The sequence below is a fragment of the Cnephaeus nilssonii genome, assembly GCF_951640355.1.
Source record: "Cnephaeus nilssonii genome assembly, chromosome: 20".
Lineage (NCBI taxonomy): Eukaryota > Metazoa > Chordata > Mammalia > Chiroptera > Vespertilionidae > Cnephaeus > Cnephaeus nilssonii.
This window is the reverse complement of record NC_137091.1, coordinates 41,714,402-41,739,749: the sequence shown is the minus strand read 5'-3', so window position 1 is coordinate 41,739,749 and position 25,348 is coordinate 41,714,402. Positions and strand designations below refer to the sequence as shown.

Below are 25,348 nucleotides of genomic sequence, written 5' to 3'. Positions count from 1 at the left end.
CCTGCCCCCGCTCCCACTGCATTAATCCCCTCCACTGTGAGATTTTAAACCACCGAAATCTCCTTGCTCTGCCCTTGATCTGCGCTCAAGTCGAGTCACTGAAAGAGATTGGACTACTGAGTCTTCCTTTCTCTCGCACTTCAAAGGGAGGTTTGGGATCAGGGTCAGGGGAAAAAAAATAGCAAACTAGCATTCACCATGTGTTACACACTATTTTACCAGTACATCATCATTTCCGATTTACAGAAGAGGAAACTGAGTCGCAGAACCAGCTGGGACACGAACTCTAGAATCCGTGTTCTCAACACTACGTTCTTGGCTTCAGTCCCCACCAGCCCTGCTCCGTCCAAGCTCCAACCATCTCAGTGGCCTCGCCCCCGTTTTTAAATCTTTAAATCCTTTATTTTTTTTAGTTCGACCTCTCCACTTCTGGGTGTCAACCCCGGACTTCGGATGCTTCTTTTCCTGGTCCCGCGACTCAGGCAATCCCACAGCCTCAAACCCTTAATATTCTCAGTCCTGGCCCCACCTCTAGCCCCGCCTTTTCACTCCAGGCCAGCCCCGACATTCGGCCTCAAAGCACGCCTCCTCTCTGCAGGTTACGCCCACCTCCTAGGCCACGCCCCTCCCTGCCTGGTCTCCTAGTCCCCTCCCCCTTTATATCAGGCCTCTAGCTCCTCTGTCTTTGACCCCGCCCAACTATCGGAATACGTAATTATAAATCGGCTTAAGCCCCACCCTTGTCTGAGCTCCTCTCCCGGTCTCAAAACTTTCTGGGTAGTTTCTATTCCCTCCCTTTCCCAATCCCTCTGAAAATCCAGACTCAAATCCTGCTTCTCCTCAATGCCACCCCTAACTCCGCTCCTCGGCGATCCAAGCCCCCACCATTCTTTCCCCAGCCCCTCACCCAACCCTAGGCTCCGCACCTCTTCCCTACAGGCCGCGCCCCCTTCCATCTAGACTCCGCCCTTTCTTTTACCAACTTGCCGGCCCCACACCTGATCCTCCTAGCCCCACTCCTCTAGGACGAAAGCCACGCCCTCCTCCCGGTGTTGCCCCGCCCCTGCCCTCCCTCAGGCTCCGCCCCGCCTGCCCTGCGGCCCCGCCCCCAGTCCGCGCTGCAGTGCCTTCCCCGCCGCGGCCCCGCCCGCCCCGCCGAGCCGAGCAAAGGGCGGCGGCGGTGGTGGCGGCTGCGGGAGCAGCCCGGGAGGAGGAGGCGGCAAGGATGGCGGCGGCGGCGGCGGCGGCGTGGGCTCGGGGGAGATGAGTGCCCGCGGCCCCAGGCCCAGGGCGGCGTGGCCGGAGTGGGCGGGGGTCCCGATGCAGGCCCGAGGGGGGCCATGGGGCAGGTCCTGCCGGTCTTCGCCCACTGCAGTGAGTAGGGGCAGGCTCCGGCCTGGTGCGGGGCCCAGAGGCCCGGGTGGGCTCCTCCCTGGTATCCTGTCCGCACCCGGCCGCGGGAGAGCAGGGATGGGGGAGGGGGTGACGGAGACAAAGGATGCTCTCCCCTCCCCCCGCGATCTAGCGGCAACGGGGGCGACCTGACCCGGAGGACTTGAGTGGCACAGGGCGGAGTTGGGGGGCACTGAGATAACTGGCGTGGGGGCGCGCTGGGCGCTGGGATGCGTGGCCAGGCCTCGCCCCGGGGATGCGGACGTTTGCCGGGAGCTGTCCCCGTGCCTGGTGCTGGCCGCAGCGGGCGCGGAGGGCGGTTGAATGGAGGGGTAGAACCAGGATGGAAAAGAGAGGTCTGACACCCCCCCCCCCCCATCACCCACCTTCGCATCCCACCTCTGTTTTCTGCCCTGACTCACAGGCAGCCCCGACCTCGCCCAAAGTGTTCAGCCTCCTGTCCCTGGGAAGCAGCCATTCCTGGGTTGGGGCGAGGACTCCTGGGTCCTTCCAGGCTTTACCACTGGTTAGTAGTAACCCTGGGAGAGACTCACTCTGCTCCGACCCTCTGACTCCTGGCATCCCATTCCCCAGCTAAGGAGACAAGATGGGAGCGGAAGGAGTCCGATTCCAGTCTCCAAAGGGTATTGAACATCTCCTGCAGGCAGAGCCCCAAGCTCGGTAGCTGTGAGGGGCTGGATTCCACAACTGAAGAAGCCTTGTCTGACCCTCGCGGTCTCTGAGCCCAGGGCTCTGGTAGTCCTCGTCTCGCATTCTGTCCCACACTCCCGTGGTTCTGACAGCTGGGGATTTCCACACTCTCAGATCTAGCCAATTGCATGTCTGGGAAGTCCAGATGCCAAAATTCTAAGAATTTGTTATTTCAACATTTCAGAATATCATCCCCAAATTCTTAGATCTTTACTGGGCTTATAAAGGGTGGCCCTACATGATCTCCCCCCCCCCCCCTTATTTAGGACCCTCATCTCTCACCCTTCGTCCCCTCAGTTATCCTGCTCCAAGCCCACGTTGCACCTCTCTTCCTCAAACATGCCATGCATCAGGGCCTTTGCACTGAGCTTTTCCATCTGCCTGGAAGATCCTTCCCTAAATACCTGCATGGATCCTTCCCTTCATTCAGACCTCGGCTCAAATGTCACCGTATCAGAGAAGCCTTCTCACCACCCTGTCCGAAGGAGCACCCTCTCACGGTCTCTTCCCTTATCAAGCTTTTTTCTCCGCACACTTAAAGCACCAACGTCATGTATTGTTTATTGTCTGTCTCCTCTATAAGCTTGTGAGGGCAGGGATTTTGTCTGTATTGTTCGCAGTTGTATCCTTGGGGTGAAAACAGTGCCCAGCACATAGCGGGCTTTCACCAAATGGTTGTTGAAAGAATGAGTGGATTGATACCTCCTAAAATTCCTAATTTGAAGAGTCTGAAATTAGGGTTCCTGAACTTGAACTTCTAAGACTGAGCTTCTGATAGAAATGAGTTAGGCTTTGCCCAGCCGGTGTGGCTCAGTGGTTGAGTGTCAATCTATGAACCTGGAGGTCACGGTTCCATTCCTGGTCGGGGCACATGCCTGGACTGCGGGCTTGATCCCCAGTGTGGGGTGTGTAGGAGGCAGCCAATTAATGGTTCTCTCTTACCATTAATGTTTCTATGTCTCTCTCCCTCTTCCTTCCTTTCTGAAATCAATAAAAAATATATTTAAAAAAGAAATGAGTGCCGAAGCCGGTTTGGCTCAGTGGATAGAGCATCGGCCTGCGGACTCAAGGGTCCCAGGTTCGATTCCGGTCAAGGGCATGTACCTTGGTTGCGGGCACATCCCCAGTAGGGGGTGTGCAAGAGGCAGCTGATCGATGTTTCTCTCTCATCAATGTTTCTAACTATCCCTCTCTCTTCCTCTCTGTAAAAAAAATCAATAAAATATATTTTTTTAAAAAAGAAATGAGTTAGGCTTTACAGTCTGTGTGCAAATGAAAAGGCCCTGGGATTCAAATATCCTAAGATTCCTTAACTCCAACCATCCAAGTTTCCAGGACTGGCACACTCCAGTGATTTAGTCTAAACGTCTAAGAATCTTTTATTTTTCCTCCCCTCTCCCAGAAGAAGCTCCGTCTACAGCCTCCTCTACCCCTGACTCCACGGAAGGTAAGTGGAGGGGGAGGACGTGACAATGTGATCAGAAAGAGGCTCACGGCTGGGTAGGAGGGCTGAGGAGAGCGGTCAGGGTCAGGGTCAGGGTCCTCCCAGGAGGAGCTCACGCCTCCTTTGCTTCCTGCAGGAGGGAACGACGACTCGGATTTTCGGGAGCTGCACACAGCCCGGGAGTTCTCGGAGGACGATGAGGAAGAGACCACGTCGCAGGACTGGGGCACCCCCCGGGAGCTGACCTTCTCCTACATTGCCTTCGACGGCGTGGTGGGCTCCGGAGCGCGCCGGGATTCCGCTGCCCGCCGGCCCCGGCCCCAGGGCCGCTCAGTCTCGGAAACCAGAGACCCACCCCCTCAGCCCGGCCTGGGTGACAGCTTGGAGAGCATCCCCAGCCTGAGCCAATCCCCAGAGCCTGTGCGCCGGGGAGACCCTGACGCTGCCCCTCAGGCCTTGCGCACCCCAGAGGACCTGGGGCTCCAGCTGGACCAGCTGGACTGGGTGGCCCGGGGAGCGGGGTCCGGGGAGGACTCTGCCACCAGTAGCTCCACGCCACTGGAAGACGAGGAGCCCGACGGGTCAGAGGCTAGAGAGACTGGGAAAGGTGAGCTGTCCCCACGTGCTGAGACCAGTCACGAGGGGTGGGTAGTTAGTCTCTTCTCAGGGCACCTCCAAGGTGAGAGCTCACGGCCTTCTCTCTCTAACGCGCCAGAACTGGACCTACCACTCGAATTCGCTCAGTCCTCGCCGCCCGGAGCCTTGACTCCGCAATCCAGCCCTGGCTCTGGGACCCCCCAGGCCCGGACCCCGTCCCCACCCGGATCTGGGGATTCGAACTCATGGCCTGCTGAGCCCTCGCTGGACGAGAAAGAGGAAGAGCCTAGGGGGCAGCTGGATCGGCAACCAATCACGGGGCAGTGCCTTGTTAGCACGGACCAATCAGAATTCACACTGGAACCACACCTTCTAGGTAAACTGCTGGAGTGAAGGCGCTCCTTCGAATTACAGCGAGGGTGGGAGGGTTGCAATTGGAAGGGACCAACTTCGCGAAGGAATGGAAAGTGGAGAAGGGAGAAGGCATTACTATTGGCTGGACATATTGATTCCGCCCTTTAAATGCTCATTATTTAAGATTGCCATGGGCTTTTTTTATACAGATTTCCACTGGGAAGTAAGCCCTTCTGCGAGCATTAGGATGGGCTGATTGCTTAAAAAAAAAAAAAAAAAAAAAATCCCTCTTTTGGAGTGCTCCCCCTAGAGGCTGATTTTGGACAGGCCAGATCCCAGAAAAAAATAAAGCTCTCTTCTGGATGTGGCCGTGGGACATTTATAAGTAAACCCTGTGCCTTTTAAAAACTTTCCTCTCCCCTGACCACATCCGTTAGCCAGGGGCAAACAGACGCTGCCTTACTTTAAAATACGCTCAGCCTCCACGAACCGCCCAGGGCTGCTCAGACACCACGGCTTTGGGCTGTTTACAAAGAGAACCACCCCTTTTTGGAATTGTCCCCACCTCTGCGGAGAGCCATTGGCTGGGTACACAGGGGCCCCGCCCCCCCTGCTCCCTCCCTCTGGGTTCCACTGAAGTGGGCAAAAGCCCCGAGAAGCAGTGGCGTCCGCAGCCTTTCACTTGGAGCAGAGATGGGGAGTAAAGGTGGGCCTGCGGGGCGGGCTGGGATGGGGGCTGGGGGACGGCGGAAAGGGATCCAGATTCGCTACCGCCCTCTAATCTGGGAGGATGTTTCCTATTGGTCCCAGATTCCCCAGGCTGCAGGCTGAGGCTGGGGGGTTTTGGGGGTGTCGAGGGAGAGCGTGGAGGGAGCCTGGGGTACCCTCTCCCCCAAGACAGGGCTTTGGAGTCTACGAGCAGGAAGGCACCCTCCCCCAGCCTCAGGCCCAGGCGGCGCTGTCACTCAGGAGCTGGATGGGCCAACACAGCTGCAGGCCGGGCCCCCTCCCCCCAGCGTGCCTAAACTTAGCCCCCGCCTCAGGCGACCCGGCCCCTCCCCCACCTGCTGGCGCGGGCCTTGGGGAGCCCGCAGGGGAGGTCCCTGCGCCTGGGGGGGGGGGGGTGGGGGGTGGCCTGCCCTAGTTAAAGGTAGATGGGAGCATGTGTACCAGGATGTGTACCGGGAGGATAGGAAGGGGAGTCAGACTCTGAGCTCCTGGTTCGGGGCTCAAATGGGAGCGGATTATGGGGAGGCGGATACCGTGTATATGGGTGAGGTGAAACACTGGGTCTGGAGGTTACTGATAGGACCTGGGAGGTGGGTCTCAGAAAGAGGTCGGAAATTTGGGTGAGGGCTGAGGAAGGAGGGTGGTGTTATTAATACATTTAGGTCTTGGAAACATGCGCTGGTAGGGATATCACTTTACACTATCAGGTTGCCCCAAAATATAAAGAGCAGTAACACCCACGGCTGGGCAGGATGCTGGGGAAAGATCACCATCACTTTGCTCATGGAAATGAGAATTGTTACAGTCCTGCTAGTAAGCCACCTGACAGTATGCATGACATCCACCCAGCCAGCCGTTCCACCCCGGGATTCTCTCTCAAAGAGAGGAGAATATCTGTAGAAGGCTGGCGCTTGCAGTACTGCTGTGGAAGGGAGGGTAGGAAACAGGGAATGGTCCAGCAATAGATACATGATTGGATACAATGAATGACAGTTCAGAGAATTGTGGTGCTCTGAATTAAAAAGAATGAATTAAGAGCTATTCCAGTTGACTAGCAGGGAATTCTAGGAGGGAAGATAGAGCGAGATATGTGTGATGCAGAGAAGTGTATATGTGATTCCATTTCTCATAAATAATGACCAAAAATTGGGTCCACACATCATCTATGCTTGGAGTAAGATAAAGAGACTTACCAGATGGTTAACTTGGGTTTTCCAAGAGGAGAAGGGGGGAGGGGCAATATGGAATAAAAGAAGACACTAAAACGTTGGAAACTGGGTTCAGGCTGACGCGGCTGTGTCAAGGGGTCATGGTTCGGCCCTGAGACAGGAGATGGGAGGTCAAGAGGTCAGCCAGGCCGGGTCCGAACCCCAGCCTGATTGCTCCCCTCCTCCACAGTGGCGGACTTGCTGTACTGGAAGGACACGAGGACGTCCGGAGTGGTCTTCACGGGCCTCATGGTCTCCCTGCTGTGCCTCCTGCACTTCAGCATTGTGTCCGTGGCCGCCCACGTGGCCCTGTTGCTGCTCTGTGGCACCATCTCTCTCAGGGTTTACCGAAAAGTGCTGCAGGCCGTGCACCGGGGGGACGGTGCCAACCCCTTCCAGTGAGAACCCCCAGCCCTAACCCTGACTGTCCACACCCCAGTGCTGACCCTAAGTCATGACCTATGACCTCAGTTCAGGCACCGACTTCTCACCCTGGTCCTGACCCATCCTATTCTCCTCTTTCTGACTCCAACCTGCCCCTGCCCCTGACTAAACCATGCTCTGACCCTTCACTTGCAGCCCTAACCTGTAATCCTAACCTCTTAGCCTTAATCCTGGATCCCATCTCCTGACCCTGACCTTGACCTTACACCTCTACACCTGGCCTTCCCCCAAACTCCATTTCTTGCCCTTGTCCCAGCCACACCTCTCAGCCTGGGCCCCACCCACCCATTGAGTCACCTCACACCCCTTTGTCCTCTCAGGGCCTATCTGGACGTGGACCTGACCCTGACTCGGGAGCAGACAGAACGTTTGTCCCAGCAGATTGCCTCCCAAGTGGTCTCTGCGGCCACCCAGCTGCGGCATTTCTTCCTGGTAGAAGACCTCGTGGACTCCCTCAAGGTGCCCTAAAGCCCCCCCTCTCCCCTGGGTTCCCAACACTCACCTTCCTGCCCCTGGGGGGTAAGAGGGCCATTTCTGGGTAAGTTCACAGCCTGGGGAGCGCCTTGTAAGCTCTGCTGACCCTGACCCTCACCCCCAGCTGGCCCTTCTCTTCTACATCTTGACCTTCGTGGGTGCCGTCTTCAATGGTTTGACTCTTCTCATTCTGGGTGAGCTGGGAAGGCTGTGGGGGGCTGGGTGAGGAGGTGGGTCATTGAGGGGAACAGGGACCTAGATGGAATTGTTAATCTCTTATGAGAACACTGACCCCCCCCCCCATCTCTGTGCCCACAGGAGTGATTGGTTTATTCACCGTCCCCCTGCTGTACCGACAGCATCAGGTGAGTGTGACAGTGGTCTGGCTGCCCCCCCGCCCCTACAGTTAGGGTTCCATTGACAGATGTCCCAACCAGAGACAAGAGGACCGACTGGTGTTTCTGCCCCTGAAAGGACCCGGGTCTGACTGACTTAGGTCCCAGCCAGGCCCAGGTGCTCTCGCTGCTGCCCCTCAATAGAGCTAGAGTCTAACAAATACATTTAAACGGCCAGAGACAGGCATTTTGATTGGTGTCCCCTAACAGAGCCAGGACTTGACTGGCATGCCCCAACCCAAGGCAGGTGGACTAACTGATGCTCCTCCCTGACAATGCACCCGAGGTCTGACTGGCAAGTCCTTGCTGCAGAGAGTCAGCCTGACTGATGTCTTCTTTCCCTGGCACAGCCGCAGACGGAACAACACGCATCCAAGCCAGAAACAGGCAGACAGATTCAGGCCTTCTCCCCCTGGCACCACCAGAGACTGACAAACACACATTCCAGCTGCAGACAGACAGACAAACGGACGCCATCTATCCTTACACCGTAGTCTGGGTCTGATGGGCACCATCCCAGGCAACACAGGTCGGACCGACGGACGCTCTCACGCCCTAAAACGGCCAGGGACTGCCGTCTCCGTCAGAATCGGTGGATGGCTTTTGCCCAGAATGCTGACAGAACCAAGGCCAACGGACATACATCCTCTCCAGAGACAGACAGATGGACTGACATTCCCTTCTCCAGCGCAGCTGCGAGTCAAATAACACATGTCCCTAACACATGCTGGAATCATCCAGACCTCAAAGTCAACCAGCACCATGGATTAAACTAGTATTTAAATCAATGACAGCTAACACTAATGCCTCTACTTTCACTCTATCCCTAAACACACACACACACACACACACACACACACACACACACACACACCCCTCACTCAAAGATTAACAGCCGTGCCCAGGAAGCAGACTCACGGTCAAATTCTCCAGTCTACCTGACACCACTCCCCCACACAGAGTGTGGCCTGACTGACTGACACTTCAACTTGAACTTGTGTCTCTCAGGGTATTTTATCAGGTTTAAAGTTGAAAGTGGAGTGGTGGGTCATCCCCCCAAATCCTGACTTGGAAGTGGGGGAGAAAGCAGCCGCCTGCATAAACTAGAAGAGGAACCCCCCTTTAATCTCTCCTTCGATCCTTTCTTGGTCTCCCCAGGCCCAGATCGACCAGTATGTGGGACTGGTGACCAATCAGTTGAGCCACATCAAAGCTAAGTAAGGGCATGGGATGGAGATGGGTGAGATGGGGAAGCGGGGGGTGTGAGAACTCCCCATTCCCTGTCCCTAAGTCTCCTGGGGCTGAGTGCCCCCTTCTCAAAGTAGGGTGCCAGACAATTCCAACGCAAGCCATGAAGTGGAGGGCAGGGCTCGCTTGGGGGACTCAGCTCATCCCCCCAACCCAGCTTTCCCTTCAGCTTTCTCCTAAGTTCTCGGAATTGTTCATTCTGAATTCCCAGCGTCTTGCCCCACGTGACTCGACCCGTTTCTCCCGCAGGATCCGAGCTAAGATCCCAGGGACCGGAGCCCTTGCCTCAGCAGCAGCCTCAGTCTCCGGATCCAAAGCCAAAGCCGAATGAAAAGGGCGTCTCCGTCTGCGGGACGCCTGCCCCCACCACCTGCAGCCCTCCGTTCCCCTCGGTCTCCCTTTCCTCCCCACCCTCTTCCCTTCTCAGCCCCAGCCGGATCCGGGTGGGTGTCTGGGTCACTCCCACCAGGCACCAATTGCCTGAGCGGCCAGGACTACATTTCCCAAGAGGCTCTGCTCTAAGAGTCCAGGAAAAGCGAGGCACCTTGGCCGAGGTCCTGCTGGTACTTGTAGTTGTCTAGCTAGGGCACCCGCCCTGCACTTCACCCCGCCGCTGGAGGCGCCGGGAGGGGTTGTGGTGTCTTCTGGACGCTACTGGGCCCAAGCCAGGGCTTTGCATGGGGCCCAGGGGAGGCCTGAGCTTGGATTTACACTGTAATAAAGACTCCTGTGGAAAACCCAAGGCTTCTTGTTCTTCAAGCCCCCTCCAGCTTTCACCGTCCGTCACTAAAAAGTCCGTAAGCGACACTCAAGGAGGAACCTTGCCCATCTCTGCAGAAGAAGCCCCCTGGACCATCCGTTTAGATTATGGGATGATTGAGGGGTGGAGGCTGACAGATTGCCCAACCCTTGGCAGCCACCTCCAATACCTGTGCTCAAGGCAGCACCCCTAGTCATTCCCCACACTTACCTGCTCCACAGCCATCTCATCTGAGATCCGGACACACGGCCACTGCCCCGCAAACATACCCAAACTCATAACTCGCCCTCCCCGATTTCCATAGAGGGATGCCCTCTCTGCCCACATGGTCACCGGGCCTGAGGCCCGGAGCTGGCCCGGGACTTCTACTCCCTCACCCCTCACATCTGATCACCCACAAAGCCCTGTCTATCCTATGTCCCAAACTTCTCTCACCCACCCACTTCACTATGTCCCAATTGCCTGGGACCAAATACCAGGCCGCATGGCCTCGATGGCCCTCAGGTTCCAAAACGGTAACCTGAGGGAGGAAGAGAAACGACACTGAAGTCTGAAGAGTCACAGACCTGACCTTGAACTCCAGCTTCACTGCCCCTCGCTGTGTGACCTTGAGCAAGGGACTTCACCTCCTGAAGCCTTGGTTTCCTCAAACGAACACGTGTCCCCATCACCATTTCCACGTGTGAAGCCCTTGTCGCAGGGCCTGGCACATAACAGATGTCCATTCAGCAGAAGCTGCTATTATCTGTGACAGGATTTCCCAAACCTCAGTCCTTCCTTCAGAACCTTCATGATCATTCTGTCACCTGTTCTGCTACTTTCCTGATATTTTTCTTCAAATTGGTTTATTAAAAAAAAAAAAAAGCCCTGGATGGGTTGATTGGAGTGTCCTCCCTACATGGAAAATTGTGGGTTGATTCCCAGTCAGGACACATACCTGGATTACCAGTTCAATCCCCAGTGGAGCATGTATGGAAAGCAAAGGATCTCTCTCTCTCTCTCTCTCCACATATATATATATATATGTCATCAGTGAACAGATCCTTGGGTGAGGAATTATTTTAATTTTTTTAATATGTATTTTAAAAATATGTTTTTATTGCTTTATGGAAGGAGGGAGAGGGATAGAGAGATAGAAACATCGATGAGAGAGAAACATCAATTGACCCCCCTCGACCAGGGATCAAGCCGGCAACCCTACTGGGAATCCAACCGTGACTTCTTGGTTCCTAGATCCATGCTCAACCACTGAGCAACACAGGCTGGGCTTGGGTGAGGGTTAAAAAAAAAAAAAAAGACAAATGTCCTTTTAAAGGAAATGTTACTTAGCCCCTAAGGAAGTCAGTATCACTTGCCAGAAATAGATGATAACAGTAACAATAAACACAAAATTATTAACATTTAAAATGTTTGTTAGTAACAGAATAACAGATCTTGGGGGGGGGGGGGGGCGGCGCAGGAAGAGATTAACCAAAGAACATATATGCATACTAGAGGCCCAGTGCATGAAATTCGTGCAGTGGGGTGGGGGTGTCCTCAGCCCGGTCTGTGCCCTCTCGCAGTCTGGGAGCTCTTGGGGGATGTCTGACTGCCAGCTTAGCACTACCGCAGAGGTGGGAGAGGCTCCTGCCACCCCAGCTGCGCTTAGCGGCCGTGAACCTGGCGGCTTCTGGCTGAGTTGTGCTCTCCCTGTGGGAGTGCACTGACCACCAGGAGGCAGCTCCTGTGTTGGGCGTCTGCCCCCTAGTGGTCAATGCACATAATAGCGACCAGTCTTTCCGCCCGTTTGGTCAATTTGCATATTACCCTTTTATTATACACTGAGTGGCCAGATTATTATGATCTCTGAACCCATAATAATCTGGCCACTCAGTTTATATAAAAGCCTAAGCCACCAGCTGACCGGCCGGTAGCTATGATGCGCACTGACCACCAGGGGGCAGATGCTCAATGCAGGAGGGGAAACCAGAGGCATGGAAACATGGAACAGATGGGTGAATCTCAAAGGGAAGGGGGAAGAGGGGAGGGCGGAAAGAGATTAACCAAAGATCTTATATGCATACTAGAGGCCCGGTGCACAGAGTCATGCATCAGTGGGGTCCCTCTACCTGGCCTGCACCCTCTCACAATCCGGGACCTCTCAGGGAATGTCGGAGAGCCGGTTTCTGCCAGATCCCAGCAGGCCAGGCCGAGGACCTTTAGTAATAGTCTCTCATTCATCCTACAAGTATTTACTGAGCAGCATCTGCTACCTGCTCAAGCACTCTTTAGGCACTAGAGACACAGAAATGAACCAAAACTAAGTGTACTAGTATAGTTTCATGGAGCTAATATTCTAGCAGAACAGACAGATGGTAAGCAAATAGACAGACTATAGCAGGGTGATGGAGAAGAGGCCAGCGGAGTAAGGGGATAGAGTGACAGGACTTGCTATTTTAAACTGGCTGGTCAGGGAAGGTCTCATTAAGTGGTGATATTGGAGCAGAGGCCGGGGTGAAGGGAGGCAGGGAGTCATGTGAGCATGTGGAGGAAAGCAGATTCAGGCAGGGGGATTGGCAAACGCAATGTCCCTGAGAAGGTAGCTTGCCTGGTATGTGTAGCAGAAACTCTTTATGCCAAAATTCAAGTAAATGAGGAGAGAGGAATTAGATGGGGTCAGAGGGGTGGAAGGGGCTGGACTATAGGGATTTATTTGTAAGGCCGTGGTAAGAACTTTGACTTTTACTCTGAGATGGGAGCCATGGAAAGGTTTCATGTCGGGGAAGGATATTGTTGATAAAGGATCACTGACTAAAAAAAAAAAGAGGGGGATTACTGACTTCGGTTATAAAAGTATGACCTTTTTAGTAATAATAATTATGATGGCACAGCTTTGGCTCCCCCAGGTACGGGGTGGGCTGCGTTGAATTACGGGTACTGTTCGTTTCTAAGCCTCCGTTTCCCCGGCCATAAAATGCAGGTACAGAAATTGATGGTTTCTAGTGGCTAAGCGGAATGGGGACAGAATTTCTGTCACCCCCAGCACCTAGGACAGTGCCTGGGACTCAGTAGGCGCTCAAATATTTGAATTATCATAGGTGTTCGTAAGTCGCTGAAGTTCCATGAAAGAACAGCAGGTGTCGCCCCAGCCCCATAGCCGCCTGCCGGAGCCTCCCGGGTTTGGTGAAATCAGACCCTAGCAGAAATCCACTCACTCGAATATCGGGTTTTTCAGGAAAGGGACTTCCGAAGGCCAAATTATGAGTCTCTTCTCTTGAAAAACGGATTTCTCACTTGAAAAAAAGGGGGCTCTGGCCCTTTAACAACTACTGGAGAGTGGGCCAGGTTCTCGGGAACCGTTTCCCAGAATGCGCGGCGTTATGCAAATAACGGTTTCCAAAGCGAAGATGATTCGTACCATGTGAGACAAAGATAAAATTTTGAAAGTTTATCAGTCATAATAAATAACTGGTAGGAATTTTTGGTTATTGAAGTAAACAATCCCATAACCTTCCAAACTACACAACCATAACTGAAAAATGGTAGGAATTATTGTGCTTTATATAGCTGGGCGAGGGAAGGAGTGTCTCGCCCGGATGATCCTCAGTGGTCTGGGGTGCAGGCTTCAAACCTGTAGCTGTCTAGCGACAGAGTGGTTCAATTCCACCTTTCGGGCGGCTTTTTTTCTCTCCCCAAAATGAGCTTAAGAGTGCAGATTGACGCCAGCACCTGGAGAGGTCGCTGCAGTCCTCTGCATCACCATGTATCCGAAACCTCGCGGGTCTCTTCCGGTGGTTAAATCTTTCCCGCGAATGTCAAAAGACGAAGAAAAACTCATCTACCCTCTCAGTGCTAGGATGTGTGGTTTCAGAATTATATTGGATTTCTCCCTTTCACTTACCCACTCAGTCATTTGTGCTCACGCGTGCACTTTATTAACCAGTGAAATATGTATTCATTTTTATTAATTCATTCATTCACTTATTCAATAAGGATTTATTCCATGCCTGGCCCTGTACTGGGCGGTGCTGCCCTGGTCTCATGGTACTCCCAGTCCAGTGGAGAAGGTAAACATTAAACAATCATTAATGAGAAAGGTGATGACTACTGAGAAGGAAAGTACAAAGTATATGAGACTATCTAATAAGGAGAGTTGAGTTTAGGTGGGGGTCTCAGGGTAATATTTGAGCAGATTCCTGAGGATGAGAGGGGATTAGCCAGCAGCGGGGGTGGGGGTGGGGGTTAAGATATTCCTGGTGGGAATCAAGGTGGCCCCAATAACGACAGTGGGGACGATGATAATTGCTGTCACAGGAGCTCACTGACTCCTCACTACCGGCCCATTATGCAGCGGAAGAAACTGAGGTCGGAGAGATGAAGTTTCTTGTCCAAGGTCACCCAGCTTTGGCAGGCTTCCAGCCCCAGGTTCTCAGACCCCTGGAGCGTGCTATTGACCACTTCTCTGTACCTTCTTTTGCAAGCCAGCTACTCACCAAGTCCTGTCTGCTCTACCTCTTCAGTTACTTTTAGATCCTTCGCCTCCCTTCTCTCTCCCACAGCCTCGGCCCTGTTCCAAGACCCCCTCACACTCCAGTGTCCCCACCCTAGCATCCTCCCTGGTCTCGTGCCCGGCTCTTGCCCCTTTCTCTCCCAGCTACCGTTATCCTGAAAGGCTAAGGGGAGTCTTCCTAAAGCATAAAACTGTCCCCGCCCTTCTTGTGCCCAAAACCTGCCCTGGCTCCCCAGTGCCCTCAAAAGAAGATCTAAACTCTTCGTCTGGAATTGATGTCTGCGGGATGTGGTCCCTGCCAACTTTTCCCTCTGTACCTTCTGTCCCAGCTACTCTAGCTTCCTCAGAGTATCAAGCCCTCTCCCCACCAACAGCTCTCTGTACTCTGCCCCAGTCTTTTCCTACTTATTCCCTTCTTCACTCCCTACTTATCCTCTAGGACTCAGCTCAGCTGTCCCCTTCTTTTTTTTTTTTTTTTCAGCTGTCCCCTTCTTGAGGAAGTCTTTCTGACTCCCAGACCAGATTAGAAGCCCCCACTGGGCTCCCCCCCCCCCGGCCCGTGGACTCTCCCAATCCCGTTCCCTTTGGATCATCCCTGACTGTGTACCCCACTGGACCGTGAACCCTAGGAGGGGGTAGCCTGGCCAGTCTCAGTCCCTGCAATGTCTCCAACGCTGCACAGCATAGGGCTGGGTGCATAGCAGGTGCACAGCAAAAATTTAAAAAGTAACTAATAAAATCCGTGACAACTTTCTCCGCTTGTTCCTTTAAGTTACTAGGCATCCGAATGGCCTCTGGAACATCACTTTCACTCCCAGGGTGCTCGCTGCTATGCCGGTAAGTGCGGGCTTGGGTTTTGTGATGGGGATGGCTCAGCTGTGTCTTTTGGCAAAGTGACAATATTTCTACTTTAGTCAATCGTGGGTTGACCCTGATATGTTCCTAAGCCAGAAGTAGTCATGCGAAAAGCAAAAGGAAACTAACTCATCTTCATATTTTTCATCATCTATATTTTTGTAGTGCCTATGACTCGCCAAGCCCAACTTAAATGTTCTTCAAGAATCAGGAGGCATTCCTCAAGCTGCTCTACTTGTGTAGTTTTTGCTCATCCCCAGAGCAGACAGGGTCCCACATATTCCTTCCTCATAAGGAAACCTTCCCCGGCTCTTGAATATTTCAGTACCACACACTTCACAGCTAATATTCTGCTTATTTTTTCTAGCAGGAGGCACAACCTGTGTGTGGGAAGTCCTCCTGACTATCTGCCCTCCCTCCATCCTGCTGTAGGCTGATTCACTAGCAGGAGTTCTGTGTGAGTGTGTGTAATGTCCCCGCAGCAATCCAACCTTCACTCCCTCGTGTTGAAAGGAAGGCAGGTGATGGGTGTCAGGAGAAAATAGACCCCGAGGCTTGGTGGATGCATCTTGAAGAGCTTTTTATTGGCGACAGTGCAGAACCATGGGGGGGAGGGTAGTGGCCCAGTGCCAACCAGTCCCAGCCCCCTGGGGTCAGGTGCAAAATACAAAAAGAGAATCACAAATACAGAATGGGATGGGGGGGATTCAATAAGTCACGGTCGGCAGGGGCAGGCCCTGCTCACAATCTCACACTTGCACCCAGAATTCTCCAAGATACAGACTGTAAAAGTCTATGATCCCTCAGGCTTACTCACAAAAAATAAAATCTCGTGTCCCCAGCGAACCCACAAGTCAGAAGGCAGCTGGCCGATCAGGGACGGTCAGAAAGGAGACAGGTGGAAATGGTCAGAGACACGGGAAAGAGACCGCCAGAGGCGGCCAGGAACAACCAGAGGGGCTGAGACAGGCCGGCAGGGACAGCGGGAGAGGGACAGGCTGCCTCCAAATTCCCAGAAGCAGCGTTTCCAATTCAGGGGCATGGCTTTGGGGGCCAACGTGACCAAGGCTGAGGTTGCAGAAGCGCTCACACACTCACGCGCGCGCACACACACACCCATATATAATATATTTATTTATACATAATAGATATAAGTGCCTTTCGGAAACCAGGAAAGGGATAAATAGCTCTGGGGGAGGGTCTGGGAGGCGCGGGGCGGGGCACGTGGAATGTTCTCCATGCAGCACATTGGGGGGCCTGGCCCGCCCGATTTTCAAAGATAATCAGTTTGCTTCACAATAAAATCCTCATGAGGTGAAGCACAAGGAAAGGTGGGGTGGGGGGAGCCAAAACCAAGATTTGGGACTGGGAGGGGATGGGGAGAGGAAGCTGGGATCACGGGAGCCCAGCCCCCTTCCAGGTCACCAGTCCAAAAATATGGGGGGGTTGGGGAGCCAAAGCCTCAGCCTTTAAATCTTCTCCGGAAAAATAATGGGGCCCCGCTGGCAGCCTCCCTTTCTAGGTAAGATGTGGGGGTGCCAGGGGGAGGGAGAACTGGGCGTCCTAGGCCGGGGAGGGTGCTAGGCCTTCAAGAAAAAGGCCACACATCGGGGGGCTGGGGGTCCTGAGGAGAGAGGCCTAGCGGGTGCACCCCTGTCACCACAGCCCCTCTCGAATCTGTCACCCCCTTGAGTCTAACTCACTGTGGGGGGGGGGGAGGAAGGAGGCAGACGGGGGGGGGAGAGAAACCAAGAGGAGGCTTCGGGGAGTGGGGCGCACAATCCCTCGGCAAGGGCTCCGTCCCACCCGACTCCCCTCTCCACCCTCCCCCCACAACAGGCCAACTCATTTCACAGTATAAACACTCCAGCAGGACAGGCATCACAGCGCCCCCTGCTGCCCGAACCAGAGAGGCCCAACCAGGAAGGCCCGGAGGGGCGGCCGACTGGGAGTAACACTGTCATCAGACCCCGGGCCGGGGCGCGGCGCGGGCACCCTCGGGGCTGAGCAATCCAATCAAAGGTGGTTTTGCCGGGAGGGAGCCGGGGGGGGGGGGGACAGTCAGGGAGGGAGGTTCACATTTCAGACTGAGTCTGGGTGGAGGGGAGGCGGCCACCGTTGGGGGACACCGACTTCCCTCCAAAGGGGGCTCAATTCAGAGGAGGATCGGACACGTGAAAGTGCCGGATAAATAAGCTCAGGCCGGGGCAGCGGGGAGAACCAGCGGCTCACCCCCTGAGGGCGGGTCTGGGGGACCCCGGGGAGGGTTCTAAGCGGCACGTCCTGGCTGGGCCTCTCCAGCCCGCCCCTCGGCCCACCCCAGCACCCCTCCCCCTCCAGCCCACAGGTGGGCATCGCCCCCGCCCCCTCGGCCCCCAGAGATCGGGTGGAAGTGAGACGACCCACACACAGGCAGCTGGGGTGCCCATCCCCTCCCCACCTCACCCCCCCGCCCCCAAAGTCACCAGCCTTCGGGCCTCGCGGGGCCACAGACACAAGAGGCGGCACAGAACCCAGGAGGCCCCCCTGTCCTGTCCGGGGCGGAGGCTGCGGAGTCAGGCCGGAGAGGCGGGGAGGCCACGCGCCCGCCCAGCCTCTTCCCCTCTCTCCCCTCCTCCTCCTCCTCCTCCTCCTCCTCCTCGTCCTCCTCCTCGTCCAGATCTCCCCCGTGTGTTTGTCAGTTTTGAGTCTAAGAGTTCACAGAGCGAGAAGGGAGGGCGAGTTCAGGGGGTCGGAAGGCTGGTCGCTGCCGCTGGGGCGATGGGCGCCGGCGAACGCGGAGACCTCCGGGCAGGTGAGGACAAACGAAGAAGTGTACGAAGGGTTAACAACGGGGAAGGGGTCGCCGAGGACTTGGACTTCACTGTGTGTAAAGAGAGAAGCTGTCAGGTTGGGGGGTGCGTCCTGGCCGGTCTGGAAGGGCAGGGGCGGTGGTGGCGGGGGCGGCAGCAGCCAGCTGAAACCATCTTCCTTAGCGGGCGCTGGCCCCGGCACCTCTCTCACCTCCGCCAGCGGGCCGGGGCCCGGCCCCTCTTCGTAGGGGATCTTGCAGCCCGGTTTGTGGGCCACCAGCACAAACTCCAGGCGCTCCTTCTCCTTTTGCAGTTCGGCGATCTCTGACTCCAGCTCCGCCTTTTCTTCCTCCAGCTGATCCGTCTCCTGAGCCCCCGGCGGCCAGGCCATGCAGGAGAGGGAGGAAGGAGAGAGAGACCATGAGCCACTAGAGAAGGTGGCACATCCCTGGGCCTGGCTGCGAAGGCCCAGGGCCGGAAGGCAGCTCTGCCTGAGAGGACGGGCCCCCTGAGGTGGGGGGTCCTGGTGCAGGGGATCCAGGGCTCGGGGCTTATGCCTTTTAGGAGCCTCAGTTTCCCCCATCTGCCCGGGGAGTGGTGGAGAAGCGGCCAGGCGCACATGGAAGGCTCTGGTTTGTTGAGTGAATGAAGGTTGTTATGTTTGCCATGCTACCTCTGTCGGCCAGCCTCCTCTGAGTCCCCAGGAAGGGAACAGGTGGCCCGGGAAACTACAGACTTTCCCCGTTCCCTAGGAGCAGCAGGCCACCCTCCGGTCCAGGGAGGACATTCCTTAAAGGGGAGGGGGACTGCTGGGTGCCACCAGCCCGCAGTCTAAGAACTAGGGGTGGCTGGGTGGGTAGAGGGGAACGGACATCGGCTAGGAGGAGTTCAATTCATAGACTCTCTGGAATGTTAAAGCTGGAAGGGACCTGGGAGGTTGGACGAGGGGCGGAAGAGATGGAGAAACTGAGGCAAAATGGGTTATTGCTTGCCCAAGACCAAAGGGGAGAGATGCCTGCAGCTCCCTTCTAGTCAAGTTTCATCATATGTCACCTCAGCAAGAAGTGAAGGCCAGGAGAGTGGTGTGTGTGTGTGTGTGTGCGGGGGGGGGTGAGGGGTCATAAACCTGGGCGAGCAGCCAGGGTTGATGTGAGTATGTGAGGGTCTGGGTGTGTGCACAGGGGGATCCTGTCTGGCCTCGCCTGTACCTAGTTTCATATGTGGAAGCTCTGGTTCTCAGCCCAGGATAAGGGACAGAGGGTGGGGAAAGAGCCCCCCTTCAGCATACCCTCCCCCCCCTCAGGGGCCATCCTCACCGCCTGGAGTCGGTCCGTCAGCTCCCTCCGACGGTTCCTGCATTTAGCTGCTGCCAGCTTGTTTCTTTCCCGGCGAACCCTTCGCTTCTCCTCCTCCTCCGGGGTAAGCTGAGCAGGGGAGATAAAGGTCATGAGGTTTGGGAACATGGTGCACCTCCTCCGCCCACCCTGAACCTCCTCTTCTTCCAGACCCCCCCCCCCCCGGGAGCCAGCCAAGGACCCTCTGGTCCTCACCAGCTGTGGCAAGGACCATAGGGTTCCTGCAGCACTGAGGCCTCAGCGGCCCCTCACCCCAACATGAGAAAGTTCCTGCCTCTGCTGGTTCCTCTCCCCAGATGAAGTTCTGATGCCTCTTACTCACCGTCTCCTCTCGGGGTCTCCGGGGCCGGGCTCGGGATGGGCGGGCGGGCCCAGGTCCACTGGTGGTTCCGCTGGTGGCAGGCCCACCACTGCCACTAGCTCCGCCACTGCTGTAGCCACTTATGCCTGGGGTGGAGTAACTGGTTCCAGGCATGTCATAGGGGTCGACGGCTGGGGGCTGGGAGCCCAGTGGCTGCCCCTGGGACTGAGCCATGGAAGAGATGAGGGTGGGTTGCACGAGCCACTGGAGGTCCTGGCTGGTTGTGATCGCGGTGACCGTGGGCACGAAGGAACTGGGCATTTCCCCAAGACCGGCGCACTCCTACGGGGTGACACATACACACACAGGCGTAGACACACAAACAGAGACACCGACACACACACGCCCAGCACACATATACACACCGACCCCGTGAGTGAGCACAGGGTGAGCGGGTGTGGATGTGTGTGTCACAGGCAAAAAGCCACAACACCCACCCTTCCACTACACCGTGACGCAGTGGTTAATGAGAGGATCTCTGCTCAACTGGCTTCTGCCTCCTCCTTCTTCCTCGGGGAAAGGTTGCACGGTTCCAGCGGGTGGTGAATCACACCCCGAGTTGGTGACTCTTAGGTGTGGGGGGTGGGGAGAAGGCTGGACACAGCCGGGTGACAGAAGCCCCGGAGAGAGTCACAGCCACACACACAGCCACTACACCCCACCCCCACCCCAGAGGCAAGGGGAGGGAGAGGGAGAGGCCTTAGGCCAAGCCTTCCTCTACACTCGTGCACATACACACACCCCTCTGCATGAGAGGATGAGCTGTTGGGGGGTCCGTGAGACCTCCCGTTGCGCAGGGGCGGGGGTCCCAGTTAAAAGGGTGTTGGGAGATGGGCCTAGGAGTTTAGAACAACGTTTCAAGTAATTGTCTCTCCCCAGAGTGAGGCTGACAGTGACAGGTTGCGATGGACGCCCAGGTAGGGGGAAATGACAACCCGGGCTCCCTCAGACTGTCGCGGAGGGGGAATGGGATGGGTCCTGAGCCCCCACGCCCAAGCAGCGCTCATCTCCCCAATCCCCAAACGGTATCCTAGAACTGCTCCCAACGCTAACTACTCTCCCAGGGGGCGTGGTGAGGGATGGGCTGGTCCGCTGGCCAATCAGCGTTCTGGAAACCCGGAGGGGGCGGGGTTCCTGGAGACCACCTGGCTGCTCCCCCCAGAGTTAGCGGTTCTAGTCCTGTCTTTGGACCCCTCGGAGGGACCGGGAGTCCGGAGCAGAGGGAGTGAGCGTGTGCCTGTGCCTGGAGAAGATAGGACGGTCACCATATCTCCCGAAGAAGCCCCTGCCTACAAACAGACATTCCCTGCCCCTGAGAGCGGAGGGACCGGATCCCCGGCCGGTCCTCGCAGACCCATTGTGTCGCAGAGGGTTGCTCCTGTCCCGATCCCCTCGCTCGGCTTCCAGAAGCCCGTAAAAGAGACCGTGGCGCCGAGAAACCCAGGGTTCCAAGGACAGAGTGGGAAGGGAACGGCACCATACAAATAGGAAGGGAAAGTTGATTGGCTAAAGCTCGCGGCGCGGCGACCAATCGGAACGTGGCCCTCCCTAGCAACGTGGCCCTGTCGTTCCAAAATAGAACGCGCCCGGGACGTCAGGGGCGGGGCGGACGAAAGGGGGCGCCGTGCGCCGTGCGTGCCTCGCGTCAGACGGAGGGTTCCAGCACGTCAGCCGTTACGCACGGGTCCCCCGTTACGTCTCTACGCAGGAGGCGGAGGCAGTGCAGCCGAGATTTCGGCCCACCTTCCCGCTGCATCGAGAGCTACAGCGCTCGAGTGGGCGCTCCAATGGAGGAGGTAAAGGGAGGGGGCTGCTGGACGCCTCCCCGGGATTTCCCCCACCTGCCTAACCGCGCCAGAGTGGGGACCTGGGTCGGGGACAGTCCCGGAGCCCCCTAAAAGTCCTCAGTCCTGCTGCCGCAGACTACACTCGCTAAACGGCACATTCTTCTCACCCTCAAAGCTAACCCCTCTGCGTTCCCTCCCTGCGCTTCTCTTACCAACAAGTCCCGACTCTGCAGTTTGCAAAGTGCGCTGGGAGTCTATGCCCTAGCGGATCCCGGGTTTTGACGCGTCTTTATTTGGGGTGGGGAGATTGCTCGTCCCACCCTTGCCTAAAAAAAAACCCACATGAAACCCCACAAAGCAGTACCCCAACTCAGTAGAACTTACCTGGGAGGCGGTGGCGGTGGGTGGACTGCCAAAGGAGTCCACTGAAGACAGGTACTGAGACTCGGCGGAGGGTGAGGAGCTGCACCTGGAGCCGGAGTCGTAGTCTCCGGGGAAAGCCTGAAACATTTCCCTGGGCACAGGGGGGGCCCTGTGACCACGCTGAGGTCGCCGGGAAGCCAAGGCTATGGCCGGGTGGGGGAAGAAAGGTGCGAGTCCGGGGTGAGCCGAGCGCGTCCCCAAAGCGCGCTGTCCGGGGAAACTCGGGGTGGGGGGCAGCGTCCCGTTCCAACAATGGCAAAGTTTCTGTGCAATTCCTCTGCGGTGCCCAGGCCCCCACCAGATGCCGCTGTGCCGCCTGAAAGTCCAGGCTCCGTAGGACCCAGTGGCGCGGGGTCGGGGGGATCGCTCCCCCAGAAGCGGAAAGCGCTGTCCGGCTTTATAGAATCTGCTTCAGGTGCTGTCTCCTCCACACGTCCGGCGGGTCCCCCAAAGGGAAAGGGAGTAATAAAGAGGACGAAAAAAAGTAAGTGGGTCCTCCGAAATAAAATGTAGAATTATCCAGAAGAATCCTTCTAAAAACTTTCTCTCCGGAAAAAAATAATAAACAGGATTCCGCAGCCCCAAGAACCACAACAATAAAGTCCCCAAGTCCCAGCTCCGCGTGTCCCAGTGGTGGCTGTAGCTTCAGTCTTATGAATGAACCCCAAAGCCGCCAGCCGTATTTATATGCCTGGACCCGCCTCCCTGCTTACGTCACCCGCCCCTCTCTCTGAAAACTTCTCCAGATTTCTGGCCCTGCGGTACCGAACCCCGTGCCGCTCGGCGGGAGGGTGCCCTGTCTTCCATCTGGTCCACCTGCAACACCTTCGCGGCCCCGGGGGTCTCGGGGGCTGCGCTCCGGAGCACTCGGCAGGAGGGGATCCCGGCCCCGCCTCCCCGAGTTCCTGTGACGCAATTAACCATATAAGGAGCTCGGCCGGCTAGGCAGAGTGTTTGTTTGGTAACCTAGCAATTACGTCAGAGGGAATCCCTCGCTCGCTGGCGCGCTCTCCCCGCGCGCTTGCGGAACCCATTCGCGCCTGCGCAGTGCCGCGTCGCCCCGGGGGCTGGTATTAATAGGCTCTTAAACTATTTGGGGAAGGTCCCGGGGAAGACCCTGGCGGGGGAGACCCCTCCTCTCTGGCAGCTCCTCCCAGTTTTCCCGCTGGTGCAGCGCCCCCACTCGAGAGGAAGGTCAGATCTCCAAAAGTAGACCCTGGCTAGAGTGCTGGAGTCCCGAGCCGGGTGGGAGGGGCTGGGATTCTCCAGGTGAAAGTGGAGGTGGGGTGGAGTCCCGAAGTTCTGCGCAGCTTCTGCCCTGCTCTGTGAGCTTGGGAAATGTTTTCCCTCTTGGAGCTTCAGCTTCAGTTTTTTCAGCTTGGACGAAGGATGTGGGTCTTGGACACCACTGGCCCCCCAGGTCCACAGTTTGGGAGGTATGCAGGTTTGGAGGGGATGGGTAATGAAACTTAGGGTGACACTCTCTGCTGATGGTGTTGGTAACCTCTAATTCTCCATTTATTATCCGTAGACAGTAAGAATGTGTGTGTGTAATTAATAATAATAATAATAATAATAATAATAATAATAATTGATGCTCTGTATTTAACAATAACCAAGTGCCAGCTTCTATACTAAGACTTTCAATACAAGATTTGTAATCCTTAAAACAACTTTTGAGGGCTTAGGGAGGAAAATCTTCATTTGGTAAAAGAGGAAAATGATACTTGGAGGGGTTAAGTAACTTTCCCAGGGTTCCATCGAAAGACAGTTAAACTCAAAATTGTCAAACTCCAGAGCTCCTGCTCTCTTCCTGATTTCTCAGAGCTGCTTGGTTCAGTGAAATTCCCTGAAAAACCCTAGGTGTTGGGGTTGTTTAAGTGACAACTGCGGTAATAGTAGCCTCCAGTCGTCCAGAGCGGAAAGCCTTGCACAACCACCCCTGTCTGCTCACAGTGTGCACTACGGTAACCCAGGCTCAGAGGGGTAAAGCTGCTCACCCGAGGCCACCCAGCTAGGGACTGGGATTCCATAGTCTAATCCGGATAATGTGGATGCCACAGGCCCAACTCATAAGCACCCACTGGAAAGGGTCCCACCAGCGGCTTCACAATTCTGAGGTCTTGGCACTTCCCTCCAAGTGCAGAGCCTGGGCCTGGCCCAGCCCTGGGCTGAGAGGGAGAATCATGTTAAAATTGTTGAATCCCACAGGCCCAGAGAGGGGAGGGTCTGGCTCTGGGTCACACAGCACACCTCAGGCAGAGCAGCAGGGGGTGGTTCCTGATTCCCAGGAGAGTTTTGATTCTCTGCCTCAGCAGTGGGGAGGGGGAGGGAGACGTGGAAGGCTGGGCAGACCTTGGGGGCAATATGGGAAGGTGGATGCTTCCAGACAAAAGCCCAGCCTCAAGACTGACCTCTGCCTCGTCCCCCCACGCCTCCTCTGTCTGCTGCCAGTCTGGAAGTAGGGATGGGGACTAGGAAATGACACAGCAACCACCAGCAGGCAGTGACTCGGCCCCAGCATCAGACAGGGAGTGACCCCTCAATCCCCTGTCCCATCAAAGCCCCTCATCTCCTCTCCCCCGGAATAAAGGACACACACAAATACCTAGCCTGGCTGCCCAAAGACCGTCGCCCAACACCGGTGGCCCACACGTCCACACAGCCACTGGAGTCTACTCCCAGGGTCACACTGGGGCATTCAGGCATTCACCCACAACCAGCAACACACACGGCCACGTGGAAAAACAGCTTCGTACACACACCTGTACATAGAAACACACACCAGCACATGGTTACCAGCACACGTGACACACACACATGACAGGTACACCTTCCCTACAGGTGCTCGTGGATGTTCTTCACTCAGCAATAACAAGGGCTAGTTCTTATTTAATTCTCACCACACTCCTCTGAGGTGGGAATGCTCATTTTACAGGCAAAGAAGTGGGAGGCTCAGAGAGCTGAAGTCTCTTGCCTGGAGTCACACAGCGAATGAGTGGCGGAGCTGGGATAAAAAGGAAGCATGTGGGCTTCCGAGTCTGTAATTTTAATGATTGTTGAATGAGTTATGTATGTCATTATAGGTGCATGCAGAGGGTCACACGAATGTAGACACTTGGCATTTGCCCCCACGAGGCAGACCCAGAATCTAGGCAGCCTGAGCTTACGTTCTGGCCCTATCAGTTAGTGGCTGGATGAACTTGAGCTAGTGATGTCTGGAGACTGTCTCCTCACCTGGCAATGAGAACAAAATAGTGCCCAGATCATGGGGCTGGTGGGAAGATTATGTGAATATCAATAAAGCTCCCGGAACACACCTGGCACATTGTAGGGGCTTGCTTTATTATCAAGACAAAGCCACTCTGCCCGGCCCGAGTGGCTCAGTTGTCAGAGTGTCATCCTGTGCACCGAAAGGTAGCTGGTTCAATCCCCCATCAGGGCACAACCTGGGCTGTGGGTCCAATCCCAGGTTAAGGCACTTACGGTGGGCAGCCAATCCATGTTTCTCTGTCACACATTTTCTCTCT

General features: G+C 55.8%; 2 protein-coding genes across 5 annotated transcripts; one reads left to right on the top strand and one right to left on the bottom strand.

Moving 5' to 3' along the window:
- The first annotated feature begins 1,136 nt into the window (after positions 1–1,136).
- On the top strand, positions 1,137–9,728 carry RTN2 (reticulon 2). 3 transcript variants are annotated; one of them, XM_079760041.1, is made up of 10 exons: positions 1,137–1,374; positions 3,506–3,550; positions 3,684–4,154; positions 4,263–4,520; positions 6,626–6,833; positions 7,200–7,338; positions 7,478–7,547; positions 7,672–7,718; positions 8,907–8,965; positions 9,246–9,728. In XM_079760041.1, exons 1-10 carry the CDS (start codon positions 1,341–1,343, stop codon positions 9,325–9,327), a joined length of 1,413 nt encoding a protein of 470 aa, XP_079616167.1. In that variant the 5' UTR covers positions 1,137–1,340; the 3' UTR covers positions 9,328–9,728. The 3 variants fall into 3 exon arrangements, with proteins under 3 accessions (XP_079616167.1, XP_079616169.1, XP_079616168.1); XM_079760043.1 differs by lacking the exon at positions 1,137–1,374 and adding an exon at positions 2,382–2,539; XM_079760042.1 differs by lacking the exons at positions 1,137–1,374; positions 3,506–3,550; positions 3,684–4,154; positions 4,263–4,520 and adding an exon at positions 5,123–5,204.
- A 5,933-nt stretch (positions 9,729–15,661) lies between these two features.
- FOSB (FosB proto-oncogene, AP-1 transcription factor subunit) lies at positions 15,662–22,461 on the bottom strand. 2 transcript variants are annotated; one of them, XM_079799455.1, is made up of 5 exons: positions 21,780–22,461; positions 19,570–19,890; positions 19,209–19,316; positions 18,104–18,259; positions 17,824–17,963 (listed from the first exon to the last, which is right to left on the bottom strand). In XM_079799455.1, the coding sequence occupies exons 1-5, from the start codon at positions 21,903–21,905 to the stop codon at positions 17,961–17,963; spliced, it is 714 nt and encodes a 237-aa protein (XP_079655581.1). In that variant the 5' UTR covers positions 21,906–22,461; the 3' UTR covers positions 17,824–17,960. The 2 variants fall into 2 exon arrangements, with proteins under 2 accessions (XP_079655580.1, XP_079655581.1); XM_079799454.1 differs by having other exon boundaries at positions 15,662–18,259.
- Positions 22,462–25,348: the final 2,887 nt, after the last annotated feature.

Coding starts and splice junctions, on each gene's coding strand:
- RTN2 (XM_079760043.1), top strand. CDS start 2,443: ATGCCATGCATCAGGGCCTTTGCACTGAGCTTTTCCATCTGCCTGGAA. Junction 4,155..4,262: donor GGCTAGAGAGACTGGGAAAG/GTGAGCTGTCCC, acceptor CTAACGCGCCAG/AACTGGACCTACCACTCGAA. Junction 7,339..7,477: donor ACCTCGTGGACTCCCTCAAG/GTGCCCTAAAGC, acceptor CCTCACCCCCAG/CTGGCCCTTCTCTTCTACAT.
- FOSB (XM_079799454.1), bottom strand. CDS start 21,905: ATGTTTCAGGCTTTCCCCGGAGACTACGACTCCGGCTCCAGGTGCAGC. Junction 19,891..21,779: donor CCACCGCCACCGCCTCCCAG/GTAAGTTCTACT, acceptor GTCACCCCGTAG/GAGTGCGCCGGTCTTGGGGA. Junction 19,317..19,569: donor GGAGACCCCGAGAGGAGACG/GTGAGTAAGAGG, acceptor TCCCCTGCTCAG/CTTACCCCGGAGGAGGAGGA.